General features: G+C 28.3%; 3 protein-coding genes across 3 annotated transcripts; 2 read left to right on the top strand and 1 right to left on the bottom strand.

The window, feature by feature from the left end:
• Positions 1–674: 674 nt before the first annotated feature.
• On the top strand, positions 675–1,283 carry J3458_012931 (uncharacterized protein; the record flags this gene model as incomplete). The annotated part of the gene is made up of 1 exon (XM_007810347.2): positions 675–1,283. The coding sequence occupies one exon, from the start codon at positions 675–677 to the stop codon at positions 1,281–1,283; it is 609 nt and encodes a 202-aa protein (XP_007808538.2).
• Positions 1,284–4,384: 3,101 nt separating this feature from the next.
• Positions 4,385–6,820, top strand: J3458_012930 (uncharacterized protein). The gene has a single exon (XM_066120206.1). It carries the CDS (start codon positions 4,874–4,876, stop codon positions 5,870–5,872), a length of 999 nt encoding a protein of 332 aa, XP_065974843.1. The 5' UTR covers positions 4,385–4,873; the 3' UTR covers positions 5,873–6,820.
• J3458_012929 (uncharacterized protein) lies at positions 4,385–6,893 on the bottom strand. Its single transcript, XM_007810348.2, has 2 exons — positions 5,913–6,893; positions 4,385–5,847 (listed from the first exon to the last, which is right to left on the bottom strand). Exons 1-2 carry the CDS (start codon positions 6,760–6,762, stop codon positions 4,937–4,939), a joined length of 1,761 nt encoding a protein of 586 aa, XP_007808539.1. The 5' UTR covers positions 6,763–6,893; the 3' UTR covers positions 4,385–4,936.
• Between the last annotated feature and the right edge of the window lie 20,290 nt (positions 6,894–27,183).

Below are 27,183 nucleotides of genomic sequence, written 5' to 3'. Positions count from 1 at the left end.
ACCACGCATGGCGCCAACGCCAGCTAGGAAAACAAAGGAATCATTTGCCGGGCTTGATGACTTGTCAAAGGGAGCAATGCAAGCAAGCGACTGCCATGTTATATACATCGCTTCCTTCCCCATGAGCTGCTGAATTCGTCGGCAAATAGAGGGAATATTCGCCAAGACTATCACTTCATTTCTCAAGCTGAAACTGCCATACTTGTACTGTCATTACCATCATGAACGGAAAGCATATATATGTGCTACTGAGCACCGTGCTCTGCCTTCATCAGGTTAGCGGTAGAGTTGCTTGTAATGGCGCTTCCGTAACCAACGTAGCCGATGGAGCACGGCTCAGCCTTGCTCATGATCCGAGGGGGGACAAATCTATATATTCGCGGCGGCGAAGGTAGACCATGTTGTCCTCGGTTATCAAAGACGCGCAAAGTGCTGACGAGAAATTTCATGATAGGTGATCTAGATGAAGACTGTGATGAGGAGGATCTAAAGGAGCTGACGGATGCTGACGATTCGGTTGACGAGGGATCAGGCGCGCAAGAAGAAGACGGCGTAGATATTGACACTATTGAAAAGGCCACCCCCGAGTGCCTCAACGCGTCTCGAAAGCGCTGGAACCAGTGCGGGCCAAATTCAAGGGCAAGGAAGGAAGCCAACCCGGCCTTGTTCCCGAGATGAAGCAAGCTCTTTGCAATGCAGCCCCAGTTCAGCCGCAAGATGCGCAGCGCTGCAGCCAAAGAGTCGACGAGTTGTTCGCCAATGTCCGAAACCAGAACGAAGCAGGTGCCGTCGTGCAGTTGCTGAATAAAGAGGATGTGGACAAATTCTCGGCGGCGCCGGAAAAGTTTGACAAGGACGTGTGCGCCAGACGCGGCGGCGTGTACGACTTGAACGGCTCGCAAGGCAAGCCGGGGCCGGGGCCGACTGGAAGCACGCCTCCGAAAGAAGGCGAGCAGCCGACAGACTCGGACAAGAACAAGGACAAGGAGGTGGCTCCGGTTCCCGGCGGCGGCGATTCAGGTTCATCAGTAGCGACAACGGTTTTAGGAGGCTTGTTTGGCACAGCACTCACAGCAGCAGGCGGCGCCGGCTTGTACTTTTTTGCGCAGTCAGCGGAGGGGGCAGCCCTGCTTACTTCGCTCGGAACCTCTTTGGCATCAGCGCCGAGGCAGGAGCGGCGGAAGCGGTTACGGCTGCAGTATCTCGGCTTGCGTCTCGGCTTGGAACGCAAATCGGTCAGATTGTCCAGAGGGCGGTTGCACGAGTGGGACATCGGATGGTGAGGCCCCTCCTAAGGAAGTTCAGCAGCGACGCCATGAGTGAAGCAACACGACTTCTTGGAAAACATTTGAAGACGTTGTAAAGCCAAAAATCCTTTGGGTGGCTATGAGCTTAGTTTTGGCAGCAGCAATAAGGGGTAAATAGGCTGCTAACTCTCATACGGCAAGGAGAGAGACTAGCGAAGCATCCCCAGATCCAAGTCCAACATGATGGCCAAGACAGTCCTGTATACAGGAGCGGTAGATGTTTCTATTGATAAAGACTAGCTCGCGATTAGATTTTACTTTTACTCATAAACTACGCAACGTGTAGCCGTGAAGAGCCTTGAGAGTTGTCATGGTAAAATGGAATGATATGGCCTAGCCCTAGAGCACATCAGCCGACTACCAGCCCTGTCCCTGCTACGAACTAGTTTTAAACTTGTTAATTAATAAGCTTATATTGGTGAAACATGTGTAATTCAGTTCATCTGATAACGTCTACCGTCAATGTGCTCCGCAACCAGGGGGCGAGCTGTTGGAATGCTTGACACGATAGGCGGCAGAGTTTGAGACGTATTGACTAGTTCAAGTCTTTGGCGGGCATGGCCCACTGATTGACTTCATGCATCCCCAGGAAGCAGACACCAGTTGACTTCAAACAAGCTGGGGGAGACCTGAGGCGATCCCTGCACGAGTCCACACCAACTGCCGGGGCGTCGTCGTACTACGGGCTGCTCACGGGGGCTCCATGTCGGAATTCGGAAGAAGGCGGTTGTTTCATGTCTGGTGGCTGATGTCCTTCAATTCATTGGTGCATTGTTTTCCGAAGGACAAATGAATTGCTCGGCAAATGAATATGAGTCCATGTCGGCATATGAAATGCCGCAGTGGCCCACAAATACTACAGTAAACGACTTGTCAAGTTGAACCAGTTGACCCTTACCACGAGACGTAATGAATATACTGACTCGAATTCCCAGACCCCACCAGAGTCATATCGTGCGACTTTATGCGTTCGAGGCCAAGTCATAATCTATTAACCACAACTGGGACGTGTACTGTATCTAAGCTAGGCTAGCATTGTAACAAGGACTTGTATTCAAGGGCTTAAAGCAAAAGGGCTCAATTCAATGATGATCTTGTATGGTGTCAAAGTTCTTTGGTTCTCTCAAGCCTCAAGGCAAGGGGAGACCGTCTTATATACGTGAAAGGAACAGCCCATGCCTGATACGCCCCATAGTTCTCGTGATCTCGTTTTGTAACGAATAAGTCCTTTGTCGGTGAGGCCCCTTTGTTGGGTTTCACGATTTGTCCTTATCCGTGTAACAAGCATTGACAAGTGCAAGTGTGGAAACGGCACAATGATTCCTGGCAACTCCTGAATCAGGTCTCACTTTGATGCGCTTTACCTCTGCCGAGATGAATGCATCGTAACATGGCGCATATAGTTCACGCTTACACGACGTCGTCTACACTCGACTTACAGCCTGCGTAATGCCAGGCCGTGCCGGTTTACGGCTCCAACCAGATGTATACAGAATAAGCATTGACAGACTCGAGCGTTTGATGACACATAACGCCGCTTTCCGTTGCCCTATATAGAGGGAGAACTTACCAACCACTGAATCAAAATACATTCCCTCCCATCAGCCACCCGTCTCTTTAGATCACATTTAGCTCTTGCCTTTTATTTTCTCCAACAATGCGGTCCATTCTTGCCTCTACTGTCTTTATTGTTTCCTCAAACGGCCACTTCCTCAGCCAGGCGTTTGATGCAATGCTTCTAGGCCGCCGTCAGGATCCCACCACGGCTGCCGACTTCAAGTCCCAACTTGGCCAAGTTCCCAAAGCAGAAAAGCGTGCAGAAGAGAATATTATGAAGATCAAAAAGAAAGTGTTCAAATAAGCTTTTTATTAAATATAAAGGTAACAAATAAGTTTTAATTTAATCTTTATTATTAGCGCTTATTTTTTAGTACTTGTAGCAAACATCTCTAAGAGCACGACTATTAGTAAATTAGGTTTGCAGAGTTTCTGCGACCGGCATGGAATGGTCCCCTTGCTCCTACTACGACCGAATTTCATATCTTCCTTTCTAGTATTAAAAGAACGCTAAAAATAGAGTCTATAGTACTATAAATAATAAGAATAATTTTATGGAAGAATATTAGTTAATAATAATCTGAGAACGTGACATTTATCGCCCTACTACAAGCTCTGAGTCATTGCCCGGCAAGTCCCAAGCCTTTCTTCACCGGCATCAATACCATTTACCAGGCATAACCAACAAATACCCAAATGCGACACGGTATCAATTGATTTTTTAGGTGAACACCAGACACTCTTCTAGCGACGCTGGGGAATATTGGCGAGGGAGTCCACATATTCCTCGGACCGCTGCAGACGGGCCGGGTGGGCTTCGGGTCGTTATATGCTCATGGCCACTGTTCTTCAGGACAGGACAGCTCTCACTAGACAGGTCTTCAATTGCTACAAGCTGTGGATAAGTTTAATTTTTTGCATAAAGATTACAAAGAGCTGTGTAGTTACAGCTGATAAAGTCGGTCACAGGCACCAAATCACTTTGAACAATCGGCTCTCCTCCTAAGCGGGACCCCAAGATAGGGGTGATCCGCTTGCGTAACGCAAACATCCCGTATATAATGCTCCCTACGAGATATTCCTTATGATGCTCATTTGATCTCTCTGGCTGATTTCAGCAAGTGCTTCGGGGAGCTTAATAGAAGCAGAGGTCTCGTGGTCGCGGCACCATTCGTTCTCAACACAGCGACGTAAAATACGGCTGCAAACTGCCAATAATTATCCCACAAGACCCTTTATTACCTCTAAAAGCATCAGTTCTCCCGGGCAAGCAAACATTAGACCAACTCCGACGATCCAGTTGTATACTAAAATTGTTGCACGGTCAAAGTTCAACAAAGGGGCATCGCCGATATAGGACCTACGAGGTTACACAGACTGAACACATGACCCGCTGGAAGCCTTAGGCACAGCTGTGCCTTTCATGTATATATAGTTGTCACTAGTCCCTTCCTTGGAAATCCAGGACCTTTGACATCCTACAAGATTATCTTTGAATAAACTCATTTTCGCTCCAAGCCCTTGATGCTTGGTATCAAAGAGCTGTCACAAAAATACACCCCGGGTTTTAGCTACAAGATTGCATACTTTGAGTGGTAAGACTCGAGACGGACACCTCATAAAGATGTCAAAAATAACTCTTCGGCAATTGGTCGGTATTCTGTTTGTAGCATTGCAACCTTGATGTACCAAGCCGGCCGCAGGCCCGAGCTCGGCGGAGGCGGCCCCCGGCGGGGTCCCCGAAGGGCCCTCAAAGGGCACTGGGATAAGGTAGGTAGTTAACGAATGCGTACTGGCTTCAAGTATATAGACGGTGAGAAAGGGCTACACCAGCCGCTACCTAGCAAAGATGACGTCGACCACACGGCGATGTTGTCGACTACACGTGCTGCTGAATACCATGTAAGTTCTCAGGTATAACACAGCGCACATGGCAACTAACAAACTCGCACTGGCTCAAGTATCTAGACAATGAGAGAATATAAGACGTGGAGTCGTCTAGTTTTATTATGAATCATCATTACTATCAAACAAGTACAACCGGTATCCCAAAACGCGCCGCTTGCTGTAGATCAAAAGACGGATTTCCGAGACCACTTGGACTTGGCCCTCACGCGCCTGCCATACTTGTAAAAGACAAAGGGCACGGGGATCAGCAGCGCGGCAAACCCGCCGGTGATGCTGGACCCCGGCCCTACGCCGAGATTGTGGTACAGCGGCCCTACGACCAGCGGAAAGGCGCCGGCAAAGCACGAGCGCAGAAAGGTATTCGCCGCAACGGCCGAGGCGGCGTACGCCTGGAAGGTGTCGACGAGGTAGTTGAGGGCGGCCTGGAAGATGGTGAAGAAGCCGGTCCCGAGCATGACGAGGCCGAGGCACGGGACGATCCAGTGGACGGCCGGGCCGGCGGTCCATCCGAGCAGGAACTGGCCGGCGCTGAAGAGCACGGAGCCCAGCATCATGGGCGGCAGCCTCTTCTCGGGGACGGCGCGGTCGCCGGCGGCGTGGTAGGCGCGGTTGTACAGGGTCTGGTTGTAGACGTTGAGGGCGCAGCCGAGCATGGCGCCGACCAAGATGCTCAGGAAGGGCAGCGTCGCGACCAGCGGCCGCCACCCGCGCAGCTCGCCGAAGATGATGGGGATGGCGCCCAGCTGCATGTACAGGATGCCGTAGCAGAAGCTGGCGTACAGCGCCATGAGGAAGCAGATGGGCGTGCAGAGGAGCTGCACCGGCCGCAGCAGGAACTTGCGCGCCAGCTCGCCCACGCTGACGTCCCATTCCTCGAACCGCGCGTGCAGCGCCCAGTTGCCCGTCTCGTGCCGCAGCCGGCGCGCCTTGTAGACGAGCAGCTTCGGCGGGTAGCTCTCGTCGATGAGGACCATGGCCACGCCGAGCACCACCACCTGGAGGATGCCCGTGAGATACTCGGTCCAGCGCCACCCGAGGGACGGCTGCTCGACGACGGCGGCCGAGACGATGGGTCCTGCGGCGGGTTAGCATCCGTTTGACCTTGATGTGTATTCCTGCCTTCTTGCCGTCTTTACTTACCCAGCACGGGACCGCCGACGACGGCCATGGCATAGCCCGCCATGGCGATGCCTCGCCAGGCCGGCGAGTACAAGTCGCCCAGCACGCCGCCCGTGTTGGTGACGGGCGCCGAGGCGAAGAAGGCGCCAAAGAAGCGCGTCAGCATCAGCGTCTGCAGGTCCTTGGCCGTGGCGCTGCCGAAGCTGAAGCAGATGGCGACAAACATGGGCGCCATGACGGCCAGGCGGCGTCCGTAGACCTCGCTGAGCGGCGCCCAGAGCAAGGGGCCGAGCCCGAAGCCAAACAGGTACAGCGTCGTGCCGAGCGTGGCGACCTGCGTGCCGACGCCGAACTCGTGCGCAATCTGCGCCGTGCCGGCCGAGTACGACGACGACGCCCACGTGGCCGTCATGGTGACGAGCCCGTACAGCAGCGTCGTCGACGCCTTCTTGTGCGTCACCCAGTTGAGCGGGTGGTACGGGTCGTCGGGCCCCTGGAAGCCCACGAGCTCGGCGTCGCTCGTCCGCACGTGGGCGAGGGGGTGCGTGAACTGCGGCACCGGCCGCGATCGTATCCTCGAGAGAACCGTGTCGCGGCGTGTTATGGTCCGCGCCAGGCTGCCCGTGGCCGTTGCGCCAGACTCGGCGCGCCGCCGCCGAGAGCTCGCGTACGACGTGTTGGAGCGTATTTCGCGCAGCGTGGGCCGGTGGCCGTCGAGGTCTTCCGACTTGGCTTCGTTGTCGTCGTCGTCGACGTCGTCGTCTTGGCCGCTGCTGTCTGCCGCCGAGTCGACGTCATGGCTGTCGGCGCCGTGAGGAGCCTCGTCCGCTGCGGGCGACCGCTCCGGCTCGTGCTTCTTTTCGTCCGACATGGCCGACGCGTGAAAATGTCAAAAAGGAGGTTCCGCTTTGAAACCCCTCTTGCCTGTCGTCAATGGCCAGGCGCAAGCGTAGTCAAGGCGGATCGCCGGCCCATTTAAATGGCCGATGGGACTGGGTGAAGCCGGGCCGAAGACCGGCAAACCGGATCCGACGCCGGAAGACGCCGGCAGCTGTGCCATCCGTTGTGTCTCGGTAGGGCCCCCCCGGTTTTGGCTCGAGTTGCAAGCATTTGTTTGGCTAAGCAGCGGCTCCCTGGTAAGTCTTTTTGCTAGGATGGCCTGGAAATGCCGCGGGAATTGCACCCGATGTGACGTCAGTAAGACGGCAAATGAGCCAATTCGCCTAGCGTTGAGGCGCAGTTCTTCACACCTTTTTTCGACAAATCAGGAAATTGGGAATAGCAAAGACGTCTTGCTTACTCCGTACATTGCCGACTTGGGAGCCTCACCGACGCGTGTAAGCCAGAGTCCATGGAAGTCATGCAACACCAGTCTCATCATCCATCAAGTCGGCCATGTCCAAGTAGATTATCGGAAATACGAGCCAGGGCCGAGGTCTGTGTCTGTGCTTGCCAGATGCTTTGCTGATTTCTTTTATTTTATTTTTCCATGGCCTGTTGAAGGGTACTCAACTGTGTGGTAATACGGGCCAAATGGTTTGTAGGGCGACGGTTACGGGGCATCTTACCCTACGATCCTTGCGTTGAATAAGCCTTTATTCATCATATTCAATAAAAGTAGTTATCAAGATATATTTTCTTCGTCAAATACTCACGAAAATATAGGTGGAACATGACAAGTTCCCTCTCACCAAGTGCCATTTCTAGTCCATAGCTCAGGCGCACCCAGCTCCAAGTGTCCAAATCATGAAAGTTATAATGACCCCAACCACGCAAAATCATGCAACATGTGACAATAGTACATTGTTTCTTCCCGCCACATCGCACGTCCCGAAATGTTTGATTAGTGGCAACATACGCAGGGGATGCAGCGCGGTCACAGCTTCAACAAGAACCAAATCGACCATGGGCTACAATCGATTCCCCAAATTACATTTCCCTTTGCGGTGCTCCCGCGGCTAGTCCAGGCCAGATCGTCGCGGCGCGGTTAGCTTTGACGATCCTCCCATATGGCACCGACGCAGAGAACCCTTTGTCTACACCGAGCAACCTGAGACTGCTCATAACCCGCTTCACCCAAGTCTAGATGCTTCAGGACCCAATGTCATCCAAGTGTAGCGGTGAGCAGCGGCACCACACTCACTCCTAAGTCTTGGCCAAACTGCAGTGACAGCCGGAAGCGGCTGCTCTTCTCAAGAGTGACCGTCTCCATCTCATTTGAGACCACAATCACAAAGATATTGAGATTGCAGACTCGATTTTGGATCCGTCGATACATCAGGGGCAAACTACGCTGAGATGGTCCGTGTGGTTTCAGGTGAAAGCTTCAGGCTAACGCGAAAAAGATTCGATATAATAGTTGCATCTTTCTTCTTCATCTCTAATGAGCAGGTCTGCTTGTTGTTTCTCTTCCTCTCCTGTCTGCTTTCACGTTCTTTGAAGCTAGCTAGGCTGTTTTTTTAGCAAGGAAAGACAGGCATTTGACTAACTCTTTACCATGAGGCTTTCCTTTACGCTGGCGGCTTTGGCAACTATAGCTGTGTTACACGGTTGGGACTCAACAAAGCCTAACGCCGATGTAGGACCTGCGAGCTTACTTAAACTAAATATACGGCGTACTTACCGCTTATAGTATCTTTATTTCTTTTATATATATATAATAGTTATTATACCCTTTCTTTCTCTATTAAAACTAAGAACCTTTAATATTATACTAGATTATCTTTAAATTAAGCTCTTTACTTTAAGCTCTTATAATTAAGCTCTTATTATAAATAATCTAATATCTTTAAGAAAGATCTCTTATCTTAATTATATAACTTACCTTATAATATTATACCTTTTTTATATTACTATTACTTAACCTTATAAATAAAGCTTTATAAGAGCTCTTTTAATTATAATAAAAAGAACTCTTAAAGAAGAAAGAGATTTTAAATAAGAAAGAATTCTTAAATAAGAATATTATCTTTAATTAAAATAATAATAAGAAGAAAGATAATAATAAGAAAGAAAACTTTTTATCTCTCTTATAAAGTATTATAAAAGCCCTTTATACCTTATCTTATATAACTTAAAGATTTTAAATAAGTAAAAACTTATTAGTATTTAATTAAAGGTTTTATTACTTCTTTAATTATTTATTAAAAGCCTTTTCTATTAATATTCTTATTAATAATTAAAATCTTAGCTTTATTACTAGTAATAATAAGAAAAACCTAAAGTTAAAAGAATATTACCTTATACCTATTAAGCTAATTAAGGTTAAGCTTAAATTATTATAAATAACTTTAAGTTTTATATTATAAGTTATCTTATTAATAGCCTTAAAACTAATTAAAGCCTTTAAGACTACCCTTATAATAAAACTAACAGCTTTTATTACTCTTATAATTATTACTCTTATTTAAGAACTTAAAGAGACCCTAATACTAGCTTTAGCTATAATATAAGACGTAAAAGTAAAGAAGCTAAATACCTTAAAGAAGCCTATATCTTTTATTATTACTTAACTTACTTTAAGGGTTATACTAGTATTAATAGTAATTATTACCTTAGCTTTTAAATTAAGGAAATTAAATAAAGGGAAGTAACTAAAAAACCTTACCTCTTTTTAATTAAAATTTATTCTTTTATAACTTAAGCTTATTTTTTAAGTAATTATAGTTTCTATTAAATTAAAATAATTAATTATTTATAATTTATTAAGCTTTAATATAATAATAAAAGATACTTTTAAATTAATAGAAAGTTTTAAATTAATCAATTAATTACTAGTAATATATAAGAACGTTATTAATATTAATAAATAATTAACTTAAACTTATAAGATAATTTACTTTTAAGCCTTAAATATTAAGGTATTTAATTTATTAGCCTAAACGTAATATACACACACACCTATAACTCTATACGCGGTATTACGATCTAGTTACTTTTTAATTCCTATAACTTACTTCTTAAAGATAATAAGATTCTTAAATAAGTAGTAAATTAATTTAAATAAAGTAATTAAATGCTTTTAAAATACTAGTAATTTTAATTACATATATTTTAAGCTATAGCCTATTATAAGTGTAAATAAGTACTTAAATAACTTAAATAATTTAATTATATAACATAAGCTTATATAAGACTAATTAAAAGACTTAATAAAATATTAATAAAAGATCTTATAAAATTAATTATAAAGGTAAGACTTATTAAATTAAAGACTTATACGTATATTTATTCTCTTATATTAATAATATAATTATAATTAAATATATTATTTAACTTTCTTTAACTTATAAGTATAAATACTATTATATAAATTCTTTTTAAATAAGTAAAGCTTATTACTTTTATAAGTTAATAATAAGTAATAATAATTAAGTAAATTTATTATATAATCTCTTAATTTATAAATTAATTATTTAATTATAATTTTAACTCTTTTATCTTTTTACTTAACTTTAAAGTCTTTAATATTATTAATTTAATCTTCTCTTCTTCTTTTTTTATAGTATTAAAACGTTTTAGTCTCTTAAAGGCTCTTATAAAGTAGCGTTTTATAAATTTAATAATTACCTTTTAAAATAATTAATAGCATTTAATAATATTATATTAGAACTCTTTTTATATTAATTCTTTTAAAATTAAGTTTATAAAGCTTATACCTATAAGTAATCTATTATATATTAGTTATTTTTATATATACCCTTATAAAAGGTCTATTATATTACACGTAATCTTTTAAGTTAAAGAGAGGTAATAGTACTTTACTTAATTTATAAGAGCTTTACTTTAATTAAAGGTTATTATATTTAAAATTACCTCTTAAATATTTTCCTTATAGTTAAAGTATTTATTTTTTATAGCTAATAATATAACGTTAATTTTTACTTTTTTCTTAGCTTTTTTAGTTTCTTTAAGGTCTTTTAAGTAATTAAAGAGTTATTTAATAGTTAAAAGTTAATCTAATATTATTATTTTCTCTTTTTTAATAGAGCTTTTATAAAATAATAGTAAAGAAAGAGATAAACTAGTATTAAATAATAGAAGTTAATTTATTAGTTTTCTTAATATTAATCTTAAAGGCTTTAAAGTAATAGAACTTTAAATATTATCTTCTTTATTATTACTCTTTTAATTAAAGTTATTAAAACTTTACTATTAAAGCGTCTTTTTTAAGTCTAGTATAATAATATTCTTCTTAACCTTTTTTAAGACTTTTATAAGGTTAATAACTTTCTTATTTATTCAATCTCTTATAATCTTAAAGTATTTAATAATTATATTAACCTTACATTTAGTAATTAATTACTATAAGTTATTATAAGTAATTAAATATTCCCTTAAAATTTAAGGCTACGTTCTTTTTATATAATATTATATTTTAAATATAATTATATTTTTATTAGCTATAGTTTATTTAATTAATCTTAAATAATTATATCTTTATTAGTTAATATAAGTGTTTTTTAAAATAAAGCCTTTAATTAGCGTAATAATATTCTTCTTTACTATAAGTACGTATAATTTACCTTTACTTTTATAAAGACTTTAACCTAAGAATTTAAGGTTATTATTTTTCTCTCTTATTACTTTAAGATATACTTTAAGTTTATTTATAGCTATATCTCGCTAAATTTATAGAATTTTATTTACTCTTTTATTATTTATAACGTAACTCTCTTTTAATAAATATAATTAATCTCTTAAATATAGCTTATAATTACTTTTAATTAAAGTTTTCTCTTTAAGTACTATTATTTTTTAGGTATAAATATTCTTTAATCTAGCTTATTTTCCTATTATTTTATTTTAGTAATAGCTTATAAGTTCTTTAAAGTAATTAATTAAGAATATTAAATACACGTAATTATATTTTTAGTTTTTCGTTTAAGGTATATATAATACTAAAATATAATTGAATTTATAGGGGTAATTTAATACTTAAAGTACTTATTATTATCTCTTAATAAATTACTTAAAACGTTAGTTTTTATCTCTTATAAGAGAGTTAAATACGTATAGTATTTTACGCTTATAATTAAATGTAAAGTATATTTAATAGCTTAAAAAGTATATAAACCTTATAAAGAATTATATTTTCTTTTAGTATATATAAATATCTTATAAATTATATTAAATGTTATATATAATATTTATTAGGGTATTATTAAGTCTTTAAACCTTATTATTAATTAATTTATATAATTCTTACTTAATAAGTTACCTAGCTTATATAATAAATAAGTGTAATATAACTTTAAAAACCTTTTTAATTTTTCTTCTTATAATATAACCTATTACTATTAATTTAAACTAATTTAATTAATAGTTTAGCTCTTTTTTAGTGTAGCTTTTAACTATAAATCTATGAATTTTTATTAAGTAATTATTTTATAACTCTTTAAATATTATTATAAATATAAGTAATAGTTCTTTATAATACTTATTAAAGATTTTTAAGTTCTTATAAACTTTACGCTTATAATTCTATTACTTTTAAGGTTAATATAATAGTAATTAAAAGAGATAAAGGTTAATAAGGTTTTACTTAATAAGTAATTTCTCTCTTTTTATATAAAACTTACTAATATATATAAAGTATATTCTTTTATATATAATAATAATTACGTTTTTAGTCTTTAAAAATAAGTATACTTAATTTTTTCTTAGTTTAATAACATTAACTTATACTTATATTTAAGTAATTATAATTAAATACTTTATAAGTTTAGTTTCTTTAAAGATATCTTTTTTAATTAAAAACGCTTAAAGAGCTTAAATACTTAATTTAATTAATACTTAAACGTTTTCTTATAAGGTTTTTTATATCTTATAAGTAAAACTTAAATAATAAGTAAGCTAAAAGATTTAATTTTTAATAGCTTAAACCTAATATTATATAAAATAATAAGTAAAAAAGCTTTATAATACTTTTAATAATAATAATATTAAGAGTTATAAAGCTTTAAGAAGAAAAGATATAAAGGTTATATTATATTAAAGAGAAGAAAAGATATTAATATATATAAAAGGTAAAAAGATTAAATACTTAAAAGGTATAAAAAGCACTTTTTTATATTTATAGTATATAAGGTTATAGCCTTAAATACTTTATTTAAACTTTATAGTAAATTATTATATAGTTTTTTACTTAATATTACTTAATTATTAGTTTCTCTCTTTTATAACTCTTTTCTTTTAATATCTCTCTTTTTTATCCCTTAATTATTTAATTATAAATAATTAAGTTTATTATATTTATTAGAATCTTTTAAATATTATTTTAATTATCTTAAAGATAATTTTTAAAGATAAATTTATATTTTTTATTACTATTAAAATCTAATAAGATTATAATAATAAGCTTTAAGTTAATTCTTTTATTATTTATTAAATACTTTACTTTTCTTTATTTAATTAAGTTTTCTTTTAAGTATATATTAATTTTCTTTAACTTAAATACGCCTTTTACTTTTAGGTTTATAATAGATATAATCTTAAGCGAGATAATACCCTTATATATATTAAGATAGCTATTTATATAAACCCTTTAAAAAGTACTCCTTTAAATAAAGCTAATTATTAGGGTAAGATAAGGCTCTTTAATTATTTTCGTTAGTTTATTCTTAATAAACTTAAAGATAATAATCTCTTATACTAAAAAACACTTTATTATTAGCTTTATAACGTAATTTTTATTCCCGTTAAAATAGCCTATTTAAACGATTAATTTCTTTTAATTATAATTAATTACCTTAAGCGCGTTTATACTTTACTTATTTTATTATATAAAAGATTAAATTATATTTTATACTTTAATTACTTTAACTTCTTTAAGAAAACTATTATTATATTTAAAGAATACGTTATAACTTCTTTTTATAATTATATATTCTTTAAAATATATTTATATAAGTCTTATAATAATTACATTTAAAATAACTTTTATATTACTTCTTATAAATAATATTTATACTTAGCTTATAAGCCTTATAATTTTAATTATAATTCTTTATTTAAGCCTTTTCTTAAAAAGAATTACTTATCTTTAATTATTAAGATATATATTAATTTAAATATCTCTTCTTATATTACTTTAAAGAATACTTTACGTATTATAATTAATTACTCTTATTCTTATAATAATAAAAGACTTATTAAAGCTATTACTTATAAGATAATTAAGAAACTTAATAAGAAGATAAAAAAGAACGTTAAATTTAAGATATAAGTAAAATAAGCTATATTTTATTAATACTTTAACTTAACTTTATATAATTAATTAATTTATACCTTATTTTATTAACTTTTATCTCTCTTTTAAGTACTTATATTATCTTTTCTTAATATTAATATCTCTTACTTCATTTAGCTTACTTAATTTACTTTATAATATCTTTTATTAATTGTAATTTATAAAAGGCTTAGGTAATATTAGGCTTTTTAATAAAAAGTTTTATCTTAAAGTAATAAGGCTTATTTACTTCTCTTTTTATAATTAATATAATAAATTAGTTTAATAATTACCTTTTTAACTTATAATTATTCTTATAATATACTAGATTATTTAATCTCTTTATACCCTTAATTATTTTAGCTTTAAGTACTTATAATTAAGGTTAATTATTAAATAATTAAGTCTATTAATAGTTAATATTATTAATTATAAATAATAATAAAATAGCTTTTATTTTTAAGCTAAAACCTAATACTCTTAAACCTTATTTAATTATAAAGAATTAAAATTACTTATATTAAGGTTATACTTATATAAGTCTTATATAATAATTATATAGTTTTTAAAGTAAAATTATATATTTCTTATTAAACTTTTATAATTTTTAATATTAATTTATATAAGTTAAAATAAAGGTAAGTTCTTAGGTTTTTAAGTTATTTTAATAGTTCTTTTATTAGCTTACTTACGTTTAATATAAGTATTATCTTTTATCTTTTATTTTAAGCGTTTATTTCTTCTTTAATTAATATTTTCTTACTTTTTAAGAGTACTTAAATATTATTAATATATTTATTAATCTTTCTCTTTTTAGCTCTTATCTTTTACTTTAATTATAATCTTTTTCTTAGAATAAAATAATTAAGAATAATAGTTTTATCTTTAAAATAAGTATTCTTAGCTTTAATTAATTAATATATTTATTAAGATAAACTTATCTCTTTTTTTCATTATAATAAAAGATAATTTAATTTTAAGGTATAATTATAAGTATTATTTAAGTAAAAGTGTAATCTTTACCTTTTTATTTTTAAGCTTCTTTACTTAATTTTTAACTAGATTAATCTTATCTTTAATCTTAATTATTTAATTACTTATATTATAGGTAAATTAGCTTAAGTAAAGTCTCTTAATTTTCTTACTACTTTTTATAGCGTTTAAGTTTATCTCTTTTTATTTCTTTAATAGCTAATTATTTATTATAAAGGACTATTAATTATTTTTATTAAGCGTAAACTTCTTTAAATAATTACTTAAGATTATTTTACTTAATATAACCCTATCTAGCGTTTTAATTTAATAAGCTCTTAAAATAGTAGTATAACTAATAATTTTAAATAGGTTATTTTATCTTATAATAAGGTTTTTAATTATAAATATATTAATGCTTTTTTAAACGTTATAAATAAGTATAAGATTATTTAAATTTAATTAATCTTTATCTCTTTTAATTAACCTAGCTTATAAGCGATTAATTTATTTAATTAGTTTTCTCTTAAACTTATATACTTTTTTCTTAGCTTTTATAATATCTTTTACTTTTTATTATAATAAGTGTACCCTTACTTTAAAGAGATCTTATTTTAATTTTATCTTATTTTATTTAATTAATCTTTAAGTAAAAAACTTAACTTTTAAAGGTAATATAAGCTTTTATTTATAAATAAAATAAAACGTAGATTTTTTATAGAATACTTAAATAATTATCTTATTTATTAATAATACTCTTATTAAATACTAGTATTATTTCTTAGCTAATTCTTTTATCTTAAATATAATTAAAGCTAAAAATTAATACTTAGCTTCTATAATTACGTTAGCTTTTAAGTTATATTTAAATATTTAAATTCTATAAGCTTTAATATTCTTAAGAGCTTTTCTTAAATTATCTTATATTTTTAAGCTATTATTATAAATAATATACCTATAAACTTTAAATTTAATAAGTATTTTATTTAAAAACTTTTTTATTATTAATACGTTTACTTTATAAATTAATTTTACTTTAATTTAACTAATAAAATTATACTTAGCTTTAAGTAAGTAATTAAAATTATAATTAAATAATAACTATTAAGTGTTAATATATATTTTACTTATAGAGTTTTTAAGGGCTATTAGTATTAATATCTCCTATAGCTATTATAATACGAATTACTAGTAAGTTTTATAATACGCTATTATTTCTTTAATTATATTTTATATTATTCGCTATTAATACTATTACTTAGCTACTTAATAGACTATTTTAATACTTTTATAGCTTATAATTTTATAAATCTCTTTAATTATTAATTATTAATAGTTTAATTTATTAATTATTAATATTAATTCTTTTATTATTTTAATTAATCTCTTTTAAAGTTAATTATTTTTTATAAAGAATTACTTAGCTTTTATTCTTAGCTTTTTATATTTATTATTCTTAAGATTAATTAATCTTTTTAAGGTTAAGAGAAATTTTATAATTTCAAGGTACTTTAATAAGTAATCTTTATACTTGTTACGAACGTTACTGCACGAGACGCGGGAAGCTGGGCCGCACTGGCAAGGGTAGGCACAGCTACTAACTAACAAGGACATTAGGTCACGTGATAGCTTATTGGATCATATAGATAATCCAACGAGACGAGATTATTAGGATTATTAGGCGATCTAAATAATCCGGGTCTATAATAGAGAGATAGACGGATACTTAAGGAGGAGGTATTCCCGTAGCTAGATAGTCTAGATCTCTATTAATTAATCTAAGTAATAGTCTTACTATTAAGAGTTATACTCTTAATAGCCTTATTATAATACTACTTAAAAAGCTACTTCGTAGCATTTAACCTAACTTACTTTCTAAGAAACAGACCTACTATGCCTTAGAACCTAAGCCACCGTTACAATACTTCTTTAACTTAAACGTTAATATATTTAAATAAAAGTTAATAAAATTCTTTATATTCCCTTTAACTTTTTAATTTATTTAATTTAATAAATTAAGCTCTTTTCTTAAGAGTTTATTTATAATTCTATTAATAGCTTTAAGAATATATTTAATTATAAAATTAAATAATAAAATATAATTAATTTATCTAATAACTAGTAAGTTTAATACGTTATTAATTACTCTATTAATTTAATAAGTTAAAACTTAAAAATTAATCTTTAAAATAAAGTAAATATTATGTAAATATATTTTAAGCCTTCTTAAAGTATAAATAATAGCTTTATACTCTTATTTTATAATGTTATACTTCTTTTTAAATTTTATTTACGTTTTACTTTTATATTTTATTAAATAGCATTTCCCTTTAATAATTTATAATAAAGCGTATTCTTATCTTATATTACTAATATTAACTATTAATATAATCTCTTTATAGCTCTTTAAAAGATTAAGTGTTATAAGAATAAAAGCTTTTATTATTATATTTTTTATAGTTTTTATTATTATTTATTAAGCTTTATTTTATCTTTATTTTATATTCTTTCTTAATAATTTAATAATTAAGCTTATTATTTAAGTGTATCCCTTAATTTATATCTTATAATAGTTTATTAACTCTTAAAAGAACCTTATATTCTTTTAATCTTTATATATCTTTTATTTTAAAATCTTAAGTATTCTTACTTTAATAGGCTTTTATTTATATATTCTATAAATGAATTTTATTATAATAGTTATTTAATAATAGAACTTTAATTTTAATATTAACGTAATATAACTTATTAGCTTAAAGTTTATAAGTACTTTATTAATATTAATTAAATATTTTAGTATAAATTTTCTTACTTTTAATAGTATCTTCTTATTATTATAAGTAATAGTAGGTTCTCTTATAATTATATTATTTATAAAAGAAGTATATATATCTAATATAAGATTATATAAAATTCTTCTTATAATTCTTAGAAATTAAGCTATTAAGTTTATAGCTTCTTATAATAACGTATATAATTATAATAAATCTATTAACGTAAAGATTATAATTATATCTTTACTTACTTTTATAAGAGCTACTTAATTATAGCTTAAAAGTAAGTTTATAATAAAGAGAATCTTATATATATTAAATCTTTTATTAAATTTATTCGCTTTTAATAAAATATAAGTATCTTATATTATAATTTTATTATAATTAATTATTAAGAGAATAAGATATACTTTTTTATTCTTTTTTCTTATTAAAAAGTAAGGGTTTTAATATAACTTATAGCTTTCTTTTAAATACCTATACTTTATTTTTTTCTTTAATAATTTAATTAATTTAACTTAAAGTTCTAATAATATAAGAATTAATCTTACCCTTTATACTTTATATTTAATTACCTTAATAACTTAAAATAGTATAATAATAGAATTTACTTTATTATAATAGAATAAGTTTTACGTAAAAGCTAGTTTATAGTTTTTAAGAATAATCTTAAAAATATAAGCTTTCTTTAATTATAAGAAGTTTTTAATCTCTTTAAGTACTTAATTAAATATCTTTTAACTTACTTTAAATTCCCTTAATTATTTAAAGAACCTTCTTATAATACATTTTAAGTACTTCTTATCTTTTTTAATTTAATCTTTAACTTATTTTTATTTCTTAGTTTTTTAATTATAATTACCTTTTAAAATTAATTTATTTAATAGAATATTATCTTTTAATTATACTTTATTAGCTTTTCTCTTATATATAATATTTACTTAAAGATTAATTACTTATATCTTTCAAAGCTTTTTTATTATTACCTTTATTTACTTACTTTATTTTTAATATACTTTTTTAATTATTAAAGCTAATATTTTCTTCTCTTTTTTAATAAATAAAGAAATAAACTCTTCTTTAAGTTCTTCTTTTAATAGCTTATAGAATTTATTATAGGTATTAAATTCTTTATTAAAGGCTAAAAACGTGTAAATAGCTTCTTCTTCTCTCTCTTTTAATATTTTCTTTAGTATTATTATATTATTTCTTTTATTATAAATTTCTATTTTCTTAGTCTTTTTAATTAAGTTATTAATTAAGATTTTAATAACGTTAGATTTATAATTATAATAATTAACTTATATATTTACGTGTATAAAACTATAAAATATATTTAATAATTTAACTTTACTTTTATAAAATCTTAAATTTAAGAATAAGTTTACCTTATTATTTATAGTTTATATAATAGTATTAATTACTTATAAATTAATTAATATAAACTCTTTTTCATGTATTTTAGGTTTATTTTAGCTATTAAAGGCTTAATAAGTTAGCTTATCTTTAATATATTTAGCTATTATTAGGTTTATTTTAGCTTATATTATAGCTATTTAATTATTATTTAATACTTATTTTAACGTGTTTACCTTACTTAAATTAAATAAAGATAATATCTTATTATATATTTCTTATATTTAATATAATATACGTAATATTTAATTATATTTAATCTTATTTAATACTCTAATATTAAATAAATAATAGTCTTTTACTTACGTATTCTCTTACCTTTTTAATGTCTTTTAGTTATTAGAATTAAATAATTTAAAAAATTTTAATGTTTTTATTATAAGTAAGTAAGTTTTTAATTATATTTTATTAATTATATTTAATACTTTTTATATAATTAATCTTATTACTTAAAATATAATACGTATAATATTAAATTTATATTAAATAAGTAACTCTTTACTTTCTTTATTATAATTAAATAATACTTAAGTAAATCTTATAAATAATATACTTAAAATTAATAAAATATAAATAATATTTAACGTAATATATAAATAAATTAAAGTTTATATATTTTTAAGGTAAAGGTAAGTTCTTATCTTTATATATATATATATAATCTTATTAAAAAATAAGATTATAAATGTATTCTTTATCAGCGTATATATCTTTAAACCTACTTAAAGAGTAAACTTTATACTAATAATATTTTCTTATAAGCTATTATTTATTAAGGTATATATAAGAGATACTCTCTTATAATTAAGTTATACTTATAGGTATAATAACTTTTACGTATACCTAAAAATCCCTTTAAGCTATAAAATTAAGTTTACTTAAAAGTTAATTTAATAATTAATTAATTTAAGTATATTTTAAAGTCTTTTTATAAGTAATACTTAAAGTTTCGCGTTTACGCTTATTAAAGATATATTATTTTCTTTATTTAAGGTTCTTATTACGTTTTAATTATTTTTAATGTAATTCTTTATAATTAATATTATATTAAACATTAAAATTACTTAATTTAATTTTAAAGTATTTTTATTTATAAGTTTAATAGGTTTCTTTAAAGGGCTATTAATTTTTCTATTATATTATTTAATATTATTAATATTATTAATATAATTATTAATTTTATTTCTTATTAAAGTTATAAGACTTAAAAGTAATTAATATAAGTCTCTTAATAAAACGCTAATCTTTTTAAAGAGCGTTTTTTTATATAATTATATTATAATTCTTTTAATTAAATAATTTCCCTTTAATTATATTATTTACGCTTATTTATTAGCCTTATCTTTAATAAGTTTAACTATTTTTAGCTTAACTTTATTATTTTAAGCTATAATCTTACTCTTTTTATTTCTATTTTTAATATTATTTTAATTATCTTTAAGCTTTACTTACTTATATACGTTTACGTTTATTAAGAGGTTAACTTTAAATTTAAAATTATAAGTTTAAGCGCTTTTTATTATATATATTTTAAATATTATAATTATTATAATAAATAAGGGTTTAATTAAAGGTAAATTATAAGAATTACTCTTTCTTAGCGCTTACTTAAATATATTAATTTACTTTAACTTCTTTTATAGTATTTTAGTCTCTTTTTATAATACATTTTATTTCTTTAATAGGGTATCTTTAAAGCGTTTTACTTAATTTAAGTATATATAAACGTATATATTTAAAAATAGTTTAATTTAAAGTATAATAAGCTTTCTTATATAGCTTTTAATAATAAGAAATTAAAATAAAAGTTATAATAATATAATATATTTCTATACTTTAATGCTAATTATAAGAATACGCGCGTTTACGTTATATTAGGTAAAGCTAAGTATTTAATTATACTTTAAGCAGAGCATTAAAAGTAGTTTAGTTTTGTAGTTTTTAGTGAATTTTAGTGTAGTGTAATGTAGTATAGTTTTACTACACTACATTACATTTTAAAAATTAGTGTAATATATAGTATTAATTAATTTATAAGCTATTATTAGCTAATATAATTAGTAAGCTAAAATAGAGCTAAATTTGCTTACTAATATTAGTATTAGTAAGCAGGGATTAGCTAGCTTAAATAAGCTAAAAACAGGGATTAAAAAACTAATAAAAATAAAATAAAAATAAAATAAAAGGGAATTATAAGAGAATTGTATTAAGTAAGCAAGTATTATTTTATATTATTATTATAAGTGAAATATTTTAAATATAATAAATTTAAAAATTTCTATTATTTACATATAAATATCTTATAAAATAATAATATTTATAGTATTACCCTATAACTTAAATATAAAATATTAAATATTAAAGTTATAAGAAATATATTAAAGTTATAAATAATATACTCAAATACCTTAAGATTTTTCATATAAAATAATATTTTATACTTTCTTTTTATATATATTATTTCCTATATTATAATAGATTTTATATTTCTTACTTAACTTTTTTATTTTTAAATTTTATTATAAAAAAAGTTTTACTAAAAAAAAGCTTATATAAGCATATTATATATTAAAATAAAGCTAAAAATCACGTAATTTTGAATCTTTAAAAATTAACTTTAAAATGTGGATATCAAGCGAGATATTAAGCTTTAAAGTTATGTCTTAAAATAAAAAGTAAGTAAAGCGGGGCGAATTTTCAATTGCTTATAACTTCTTAATGTAGTAACTTATAATAGTAAGAAGTGAGGCATTTTAAAGAGCTGATTTAGCTCTTTTAAATGATATAAAATTTTTCCTTATAACCCTTATAATTAGCCTTATAATTTTAAGTTAAAAAAACAAGGGTCTTTTTTCCTTAAAATACATTTATAGGTATTTTACTAATGTAATGTAATGTAGTTAAATACAATACACGAAAATGCAATACAATACAAAATACAATACACAATACACTTGTATTTACTATATTCGTAAGAGCTCTAGTTGTAGTGTAGTTTAACTACATTAAAACTATAAAAACTATACTACACTAAAAACTACACTAAAAAACTACATGTAGTGTAGTTTTTTTGTTAATGCTTTAACTTTAAGTAAGGGTATTTCTTAGGGAAATATTTTATATTATTATAATAATAGTATTAAATCTCTTAATATTCTTTTATACGAATATAATTAATTTTAAAGTAATTATTAATGCTATTATTATTTAATTTTTTATTCTTAAATTAAATATAATTGAATTAAATTAATTTTTAATTACTTTAATTAAGCTTATTACTTTCTTAAGGTAAGTTCTTTCAATATTACTTAAGTTATTCTTTTAGGTTAACTTATCTTTTAGCTTACTTAATTAACGTGATTTTTATCTCTTTAAGTTACTTTATAATTTTATTTATTTAATTAAAAGAAAAACTAATAATAAAGCTAGGTTTTTTACTCTCTTTTTAGTTTTTATTTACTTCTTTAATTATAAATTTATTTTAATATAAGTTTTACTTCTTATAATTATTTAAGTTACTTTTAAGAATACCTTTTATTAGTTTATAAATAGTTTTTAAGATATACCTTTAATCTTAAAGTAAGTGCTTTAATTCTAGTATAATTAAGTTATAATTTATAAGTTTAAGCCTAGCTTATATATACTTATTTAGCTTACTTTAAAGTATAATATACTTCTTTAAGATAATTTTACTTTATAAATACCTTTTCTTATTTATAAAGCTTATAATTAAATAATTAAGTAAAGCTTTATATAAGGTATTTAATTAAAAGATAGATTTTATTTACGTAAAAGATTTAGCTTTACTTTATAAGCTTTAATAAAGATATAACTAATAAAAAGTCTTAAAAATCTCTCTTAAATACTAGGTATTAAAACTTTTTATCTTATTTATTATAGTCTTTATTTAATTTTAATTAATTATATTATACTATAAAAGAAGTTTCTTCTTAACTTTATTTTAATTACTAGTAATTATAAGGGTTTTAATACGCGTTCTTTTAAGAGAAGTAATATTACGTTTTAATATCTTTATTTACTTTTTCTTTAAAATAATTAAGATAATTATCTTCTTCTTAAATTTCTTTAAGAAGTTAAAGATATTTTCTTTATTAAAGGGTTTAACTTTAAAGGCTTTTTAAGATATAATTAAAATTTCTTATTTACTTAAGGCTTCTTTAAGAATTTTAATAAATCTCTTAAAGTTAAAGCTTATATTAATAAATAAAATAAGGTTTTATTAGCTTATAACTTTAAATAAGTTTCTATTATAAATTATAATAGAATTAATTAATCTTAAAACGTTTAGCTTTTTTATTATAAGCTTTTCTTTCTTTAAGTTAAATTCTTAAAGAGAGTATTATTAATAAGAATATAAGTTTTTCTTAATAACTTCTTATTAATTAATAATAAATAAATTAATAAAATCTTTTCTTTTAAATCCTTTTTAATTATTTAATTAATTATATTTAAGAAACATTTATATTAATTTACTTAACTTAAAAATAACCTTTTATATCTCTTTTAAAGATAATTTTATTATAAAGATAATTCTATAAGCTAAGATAGTAAACGTTATAGCATTATTTCTTATAACTAATTATAAGATTATAATTACTAGAGATACTATAAGAAATATTATATTCTTTTAATTAATTAATTAATTCTTTCCCTTTTTAATTCTTTTTTAATTAATTTAAGCTATTTTAATAAAAGTCTTCTTTTTAATTATAAGTCTATTAATATTTAAAGGGTAAGTACGTTCTTATTTTAATTAAAGACCTTTAAGATAACTCTTTATTTTTAACTTAATTATAGTAATTTTTATCTTATTATAATTTCTCTTTACTTAATTAAATAATTTAAATTATCTTTATAATTTACTTATAATTTCTTTCTTAATTTTAATTCATTTTATTATAATTATAATTCTTTTATATTCTCTTAAACGTAAATATTATTAAGCCTTTATACCTATTTAAATTCGTTTTTATAATAGCTAAAAAGTACCTTTTATAAGAGATTAAATAATTCTTTCTTAATAAAAATATTATTTAAGCGAAACTATTATTTTTATTAGCTTAAACGTAATATATATATACACCTATAACTTTATACGCGATATTATAATTTAATTACTTTTTAATTTTTATAACTTACTTCTTAAGAATAATAAGATTCTTAAATAAGTAATAAATTAATTTAAATAGAGTAATTAAATGCTTTTAAAATACTAGTAATTTTAACTACATATATTTTAAGTTATAGCTTATTATAAGTGTAAATAAGTACTTAAATAACTTAAATAATTTAATTATATAATATAAGCTTATATAAGATTAATTAAAAGACTTAATAAAACATTAATAAAAGACCTTATAAAACTAATTATAAAGGCGAAACTTATTAAATTAAAGACTTATACGTGTACTTATTCTCTTATACTAATAACGTAGCTACAATTAAATATACTATTTAACTTCCTTTAACTTGTAAGTATAAATACTACCACATATTAATTACTAGAATCTTTAAAACGTTTAATATAAGTATTAAAAGGTTTATAATAAATATTAAGAAGTTATTAACCTTACTTAATAAAGCCTTATATTTAATAAGAATAAGCTTATATACTTTTAATACGCGTTAAAGAATACTATAAATAGATTTACTAGTAATATTTATTATTAAATTACCTAATTTATATAAAATAAAAAGAAGTATAATAATATCTTTTTTTACCTTTAAGATATATAAGCTTAAAGTATACGTTAAATTTAAGCTCTTTATTATAAACTTAAATACACTTAAAACTAAATGTAAGTGTAAGTAATAGCTATAAATAATATTATTAAAGAACTTTTAGCTTAAAAGTATATTAGTTAAAATTAATTAAACACTTATAATTAAGTGTAATTATAAAGTATTTAAGACTTAATAAAAACTATTATTAATAAAGTAATAAAAAAATAAATAATAAAAAATAGGTAAATATTAATAAAACCCTTTAAAAAATTAGGAAAAGGGTAGTATTTATATAAGCTATATAATTCTTTATTATATTACTTATATAGCTATTAATTATACGTTATATTAAGACCTAGAAATTATAGACTTTATAACTCTTATTTAAGAAATCTATTCGCTTAATATATATATGTATCTCTTATTAAACTTACTAGTAGTTATAATTTTCCTAGCTATTTACTTGTAATACTTACTTTAACTTTAATAACCTTAACTTATTTAATAGTAATAATAATAAATAAGGTAGCTATTATTTATTCGAACCTTTAAATAACCTAATTAATCTTTACTTCTTAATACTAATATTAATAAGTAAATTTAGCTTTATTTTAGTTTAGCTTATTAATTATATTAGCTAATAATAGCTTATAAATTAATTAATATTATATATTACATTAATTTTTAAAATATAATATAATATAATAAAATTATACTATATTATATTACATTAAATTTCACTAAAAACTATAAAACTACACTACTTTTAATACTCTAGTACTATTTAACCTAGCTAATAGACTTTACCTTTACTAGATAATATAAGTATATAAAAAGGCTAAGAAAAGTTTAATTAAAGTTAATAAAGAATAAAGAATTAAGTGAATAAAAAACGTGTAAAAGCTTTAATCTATAAGAAAAAATAATTAATAATATTAACTACTTATAATATTAAAATAAAGTAACCTATTAAAAAGCTAAATAAAAAGATACTTAAGCTTTTTAAAGTAATTAAAGTAATTTTCTTATTTATTATTAAATTAATATTATTAACCTCTTAAAGAATTTATAATTTCTTTTATATCTTATTAATTAAGCCTTATTAAGAAAATCTTAATAGCTTAAATATGAGGTAAGTTCTTAAAAAGGTATTAATAATTAAACTCAACTATTAGGTAAAAGTAATTATAAATTCTTAAAAGACTAATAATTATATTAAATATTTAATTAAATAAAAAGAATAGCTTATAAAACGTTATTAAACTTAAAAACCTTATAAATACTTTATTAAAGAGAGCGCTTTATTATTATTATAATAATTTAAATTAAATTACTTAAATAAGCTATATAACTTAAGGGTTTAAATAGCTTTAATTAGCTTAAAATAAGCTTTTTTAAAGAGAAAGCTAATATTATATAATTAAAACTTAATAAAGCTTAACGTTAATATAAGACTTATAAGCTTACTTAAATTAAATATATAATACACTTACCGCTTATAGTATCTCTATTTCTTTTATATATATATAGTAATTACCGTGCCCTTTCTTCTCTCTTAAAATTAAGGACCTTTAACACTATACCAGATTATCTCTGAATTGAGCCCTTTACTCCAAGCCCTCGTAACCGAGCCCTTGTCACACCGACACAGACAACATCTACTACAGCTTCTCCTACAACGTCAAAGACCAGCAGTGCGCAGAAGACAGGAAATTCGGCATTGGCTCTGATTGGTGTAGTTATTGTAGCTATCGCAGCAGGTTTGCGGTGAGGCGAGATGGGCAGGCTGTCAGAGACATCTCAGGATAGTTAGGGAATAAAAGACTCTGTCTTGAAACTCTGTCTAACGACTTCAGATCAAGAATATCCATGTCATCTGCAGGGCGCCAGCGAGTAGTAGTTGATGTTCCATATGACCGCACACAGGCCGAGGAACTATTCTCCTCACGGTCCCCTGACCAAACCGTATTGACTGTTGTACGACGCTTTTCATGGCACCTGCTACACACCAGGGTAGAATACCAACGTCTCCAAACATTGCTACCGTCATCACTTTAAGGCATAATCACTCCGAGCTGTGTCAATGCCGCTTCCCTTTCCCCCTGACTCCCGCATGGATTTGGCGGTTGCGATCCCCTCCACCGTGCAACCAGTG

The sequence above is a fragment of the Metarhizium acridum genome (genome assembly GCF_019434415.1).
Source record: "Metarhizium acridum strain ARSEF 324 chromosome Unknown scaffold_272, whole genome shotgun sequence".
Lineage (NCBI taxonomy): Eukaryota > Fungi > Ascomycota > Sordariomycetes > Hypocreales > Clavicipitaceae > Metarhizium > Metarhizium acridum.
This window is presented reverse-complemented; position numbering and strand designations above follow the sequence as displayed.

Excerpts from the sequence above, each read along its gene's own strand:
- J3458_012930 (XM_066120206.1), top strand. The coding sequence starts at position 4,874 with ATGAATCATCATTACTATCAAACAAGTACAACCGGTATCCCAAAACGC.
- J3458_012929 (XM_007810348.2), bottom strand. The coding sequence starts at position 6,762 with ATGTCGGACGAAAAGAAGCACGAGCCGGAGCGGTCGCCCGCAGCGGAC. Across the intron at positions 5,848-5,912 it reads CGTCGGCGGTCCCGTGCTGG|GACCCATCGTCTCGGCCGCC; the intron begins GTAAGTAAAGAC and ends AACCCGCCGCAG.